The sequence below is a fragment of the Strix aluco genome, chromosome 3 (assembly GCF_031877795.1).
Source record: "Strix aluco isolate bStrAlu1 chromosome 3, bStrAlu1.hap1, whole genome shotgun sequence".
Taxonomy (NCBI): Eukaryota; Metazoa; Chordata; class Aves; order Strigiformes; family Strigidae; genus Strix; species Strix aluco.
The window spans coordinates 88,040,464-88,045,999 of record NC_133933.1 but is presented as its reverse complement, the minus strand read 5'-3'; the positions used below and the strand labels follow the sequence as shown (position 1 = coordinate 88,045,999).

The 5,536-nt window shown below is 44.8% G+C and overlaps 1 protein-coding gene across 1 annotated transcript; it reads right to left on the bottom strand.

Moving 5' to 3' along the window:
- Window positions 1-217: 217 nt before the first annotated feature.
- On the bottom strand, window positions 218-5,304 carry NDUFAF4 (NADH:ubiquinone oxidoreductase complex assembly factor 4). The gene is made up of 3 exons (XM_074819508.1): window positions 5,158-5,304; window positions 4,456-4,553; window positions 218-2,408 (listed from the first exon to the last, which is right to left on the bottom strand). The coding sequence occupies exons 1-3, from the start codon at window positions 5,282-5,284 to the stop codon at window positions 2,112-2,114; spliced, it is 522 nt and encodes a 173-aa protein (XP_074675609.1). The 5' UTR covers window positions 5,285-5,304; the 3' UTR covers window positions 218-2,111.
- Between the last annotated feature and the right edge of the window lie 232 nt (window positions 5,305-5,536).

Below are 5,536 nucleotides of genomic sequence, written 5' to 3'. Positions count from 1 at the left end.
AAGATTTTGTCCTGAAGGTATGGCTGGAGCACTGAACATGATGAGCACCAAACATCCCAAAGCACGTGCCTGCTGAAGAGTGTAATTAAAGCAGTAGTATACCATAATGTCTCTAGGGACTTTCTATGTGAAATGGGGTACTGTAATGGTACAGCCACACCACAAGACAGTTCACAAAGGCAGAAGACAAAATACATACCAAATTAGTCTAGGCGCCTCTGGTTAAGCTGTTGACTGGTGCCAACTGCAGTGAGTTTTTAATCAACTTCAATACCTAATTAAAGATTTATTTTTAAAGGAGGAAATCAGAGCATCTCTGATAACAACAACAGTATCTGTACCAAATGCATTCCACAGCCGTTTTCTGAATATTACTTTAAATATTTACATTAGGATGAACAGTACTCAAACAATAAAGTATTTCTGTTGCAACATTCTATAAAAGAGTATTTTGTGGTAAACAATAAAAATCTTAACGTGGTACGTAACTCAGATACATTAGTTTCAGCATGCAGCTCTGTCCTCATTACATTACAGGAAGAATGACAAGCCTATTCCCAATCCACACAACCAAAGACTAACAATTTCAAATTTTTATATAATGCACTTAGGTGTCATCTTCCACTGAGGTACAGCATCATGTACTTCAGAAATGAATCAAGCAAAACCTTGAATACACTGTGGCAAACTGTACTCTAAATACCTTGTTCCATCTCAGAGAAAGAAGTGGAAAGCATCTTGTTGCGAAACAGCAAAGCTGATCATCATCTTGGTGAGATATTTCCCAGAGACTGAAATCTAAGACCTGACAGAAAAGTTCTTAAAAAGAAAGTTACATTGTAGGCCTGGTACTGACTTCCACCCTCTTAATAAATCCAGCTTCTTTGGTGATGGGCCACTAGCAATGTTGGCACTGCATAAAATCTTGTTTCTTGTTTCTTTTGAATGAAGGCAACCATAATGCATTTTTAAATATCAATTTTGATCATCCACCCTCCCCAGCTTATCTGGAAAACATGAACCACTTTTTACTGCAGTATTAATCATTAGTGCAAAACTTCTTCCTTACCTACACAGATCTGAATAGTCACAGTATCAAGGTTACAATCCACTGTTACCACATCAGAGTTTGTGTTAGCCTTTACTAACAACTGGAAAGGGGGATGTTCATCTTCAATCCGGTAGCACGTGGGTACTCTGTTGTGAGTGGACGTGACCTGATCTAGCCCACATTCGGGTAAGTCAGTCAGATAAGGCCTCCACGGGGAAAGAGGGCTATTGTAACAGCGCAGGCAGACATTTACAGAAGACCTGCTAGTGGGTCCAGTTGGTAGATCCAGTTGCATTTCATAGCTACCTATTAATTATAATATGAACCATTATTTCTCATACAGTAGGTGCCATAGACTGCTGCAAGAGACTGATGCTAGAAGATCATCACTCTTTACAAATTCACTGACTGACAGACAGTACCCAGGGAGGTGCAGATATTTAATCCAAATCAGAATAGAGCCAAAGAGGAGCTACACATCAGCCATGTTCCAGCATCAGAAAGAGGCATTCTTGCTATTCACCACCTTTTTATTTTGACACAGCCGAATTTCCCAAATGACCCTGTCATCAATCTTCTTTACACAGGAATACTATTCCATTCTTATACAAAAGAAATACAGCTGTTTGTATATACACACACCTTGACAGCAAGTCCTTGAAAGAACATGGTAACATGAAACTACAGACCTAATACCTAATACACACAGAGCACTGATTTAGCTGAAGATCAAGAAGTCTCTGCTAAGAAAGGCAATCTGTTAAAGTTCTCACTAGAACTTGCGTGTTTTAACTGAAAACTTGTCACATATGAATGGGATAATCAGAATTGTGTGACCTGTTCTCATACAATTTATTAGTTATTCTGGCTTATAACTGTACCCTGTAATTGCTGCATTTAACTGAAGCCATCCAATATAGTGTAATTATGTGAATACATCTTACTGGTACAAGGAAGCAGCCTTGGTGGATGACACATTACCAACTCTTTTCAGACACTGAATATACTCAAGAGTAAAATTAAGACACGAGTAAGGTCATACAAGGTTTGGTAATTATTTTTATGTTGGCTTTATAGCTTTTTTGGTTTCTTTAGGAAATTCCTGCACAGCAAAAGGAATGAAGAATTCCAGAAGAGAGTTGACCTCCTTCAGTTCCAGACTGTATTCCACTGCTATTTTCTCTGCAGTCCATATTTGAGGATGAAGTTTATGATTATTAAGAAGCGTCAGAGCCTCCACAATGGAAATTTTGCCTTTGGGAACTTTCTTAACGTCTAGATCTCCCAAGTGGCCTAGTTTTGTAAGTCTCTTTTCCTCCTGTTTACATGGAAGATGTTCACCACCTCCATCTTTTACCTAATTGTGGGAAGGAAAACAAAAAGAGCTTAACAGCAGTTCTGTTTACTATGCATACTGTAGCAGCCAAGTTGTTTTCCTAAATATGGCATTTCCTGTTAGCTTTCCCCATTTTCACAGCATTAAAAAAAAAAAGCTTAGCCAGCCTTGCTTCTTGGTATCACAAAAGTTGTCCTTTCTTCCACAGCCATTCTACATATGATGTCAGCCCCCACCCAAATTTTGAAAAGCTACCATCATTGAACTCCAAGTGTTGTACAGACTCGGAAAACCACAGATTTTGGTAGCCAAACGTCAATGTAGTTAACCTAATATTTGGTACTAATTCATGGCAAGGAGAAAAAAAAAAACATACTACAAACCAGCCTTGCTGGACAAAAAGAAACTATTTTGCAGCATCATATGGAGTTTAATTCCCATGACTACTGCAGTGCTCAGACATGTGAAGTTTCTTCTCCCAAGTCCCTTCATATTTCCAAGTCATTTCTAAACCAGCTCTGCCTTCCCCATGTCGCCTTTTATTAAGATTTAACCAGTGAATGACACACTGCAAAAAAGGCACAATGGAAAGCCGCCTTAAGTTTAAGAAAAACTACTTTTAAAGTTATCAGAGTCCACAGGCACTGATTAGCCCACAGACATTCTGTATTAACTCACAAGCTGAGAAAACCAATGTGGATGCTGCAGCATCGGTAACTGCCTGTCTGTTTCTAAACTACAGAGAATGTCTAATGATGCTACCAGTTCTCCATTTCCTCCTTTTACTGTGTGCTAAAACTGTGCTCAGATAACGAGCAATTTTTCAAGTCTTAATAAAATATCTGTCTCTGGGTATCTGCCACTTCAGGACTTAGAGCTGGTGCTTTTCCACTTACCACAGACAGACATACCAAGTATATATTCAGAATAACATCAGGAAAGGAAGGAAGCTTTTGGGTCAAGTTTTGCCCACAAGGCTCCACGCTAACACGTTAATCATGCTCTTTGTAACATCTGCAAGTAGACACACCACAAGAGCAAGTCTTATGTGGCAGTAACCTCAGAGTAAGCACAGAATCAAGCACTAAGATTTGTTCCACTTTTGGCTTTTTCTCTAATCTCTCTTGACAGGCTTATAAATGAATATTGAAAGATACTGAAATTAGACCTTCAGCACTTCAAGATTAGAGTCCTAACCTCTATAATTAGAATTAAGGATGGAGATTACTTGGAAAATTCAGGGAGAGACTGCAGAAATCTGCTTGCATTTTTAAGTACTTCTAGTCTTGAGTACAAGGTACTATGAAAGTGGCAAATTAGACTTAGTAATTTTATTGCTACATGATGATAAAACTTCTATTACTGAATAAAGCAGCTAAAGAGGTCCAATAATGCAACAGGTAAAATGCACAAGTTGTAATATAACATGGTGGAAAAGAGAAGACTGAACCCCAGTCTGCATTTTACTGCAAGGGGTATGCTTTGCCTTCCAAGTCAAAGACTGCAGTCCTTGGCAATGAGGAAACCTATCACCAAACAGTCCAAAGGTTATGCAGAAAAAAACCTAAGTCACTTCCTCAGCTGCATAAGGAAGCCTCTGCACAGTATGACATTAACATCATTAGTTAAAGACACCACTAAAATGTTAGTGTCTTTGACATCCATGCTCCCATAGTAGTCCTAATCTCTTTTCTTCTAACAACTTTACAAGAGATCTCTGGCAAACTCCTGCACCTTTGCAAAAAGCTGGCCAACTGTCCTTCTGCCTTAGAGGAAACAGAAGTGGGAATTTAAGTGAAAAACAAAGTAAGATCAACGTGAATTTAAAAAGGAAGACTGCATAAGCATTTAAAAGGTTGTACAATCATAATCTGTCACATGTTCAAGACCCAGGATCAAACACAGTCAGTGCTATCGATATATAAAAGAGTAATGAAACATCAGTTTTACCTATAAAAAAGGTAGCTTTTAGGCACTAACAGAGCATTTTTCTTTATACAGAATTTGTGCTGAGTTTGAAAACCACAAGGCTGATGCTGGTATGCCTCCTACAGAGAGACATACTCACCTGCACGGGTGGATCTCTGGACTCAACATAAACACCTTTTAACAAGGTGAGGAGCCTGTCGTCCTTTCTGAAAATTTCTTCTTGTATCTCTGAGTGGCCTGAAGGCAGTGGGGAGAAGAAGGGAAGAAAAAACAGAAGGAGAGAGAAAAGACAAATCTGAGTCAAACTGCTTCCTTTCTGTAGTTCTGCCAGCTCAATCGCTTCCCCAGAGGAACGGCGCGACTCCCAAGGCGCACGGTGCTTCCCGGCAAAGTTTCGGTTTCCCACCAGCTCAGGCGCTGACAACGCCGCTTCACACGGCGCCGCCGCGCCACCCTCAGGGCCGCACGGCGCGGCGCAGAGCGGCGCACCCGCTGGCGGCACGCTCCTCGCTGCTACGCACCGGCCCGTGGAGCCGACCCGCCGCAGGCCCGGCAGCCGCTGCGCCATGGCCGCCCCTAGCAACCGCCCCTAGCAACCGCCCCTAGCAACCGTCGCCGGCCACGGCTCCCAGCATGCCCCGCGCGCCCAGCCGCCCCGCTCTCAATGTCACCGGCCCCGCGCCCCTCCGGGGGTGGCCGCCGCCCTGCGCCCCCAGCGCCTCCCCCACGCAGCCCGTCCCCAGCACCCGCTTTGCCCCTCCGCGGCTCGGCCCCGCAGACACCGCCCCCCGCCGGCAGCCCCTCCGGCCTCGCCCCGCGGCCTGGCGAGGCCGGCACCCACCGGCCAGCTCGCCCAGCCGAGAGCTGGGGTGCCGCGGCGCGGGCGTGGGCTTCTCCTTGCTGATCTCGCGGCGGGCCCGACTCTCCACGTTGAATGTCCGGAACACGCGTGCCAGCCGCCCGCCCATCGCCGCCGCCGCCACCCGCCACCCCCCCGCGCCTGCGCGGACCGCCGGCACATGCGCATCGGGCCCGGCCGCGGGGAACGGGCCTGCGGTGCTGCGGGGTAGAGGCGGCAAACACCAACCCACCAGAAACCCCAAACAAACAAAAACCACGGACTAGACGATTCCCTTTTTCACTGTCCAGCGCCCCGGCGGCGTTCTCGGCCTCGGCGCTGCCTCGGACACCGGCCCGTCCCGAGGCCCTTCGCTCGCCGG

Coding starts and splice junctions, on each gene's coding strand:
- NDUFAF4 (XM_074819508.1), bottom strand. CDS start 5,284: ATGGGCGGGCGGCTGGCACGCGTGTTCCGGACATTCAACGTGGAGAGT. Junction 4,554..5,157: donor TCGGCTGGGCGAGCTGGCCG/GTGGGTGCCGGC, acceptor CACTGCCTTCAG/GCCACTCAGAGATACAAGAA. Junction 2,409..4,455: donor CCAGAGATCCACCCGTGCAG/GTGAGTATGTCT, acceptor TCCCACAATTAG/GTAAAAGATGGAGGTGGTGA.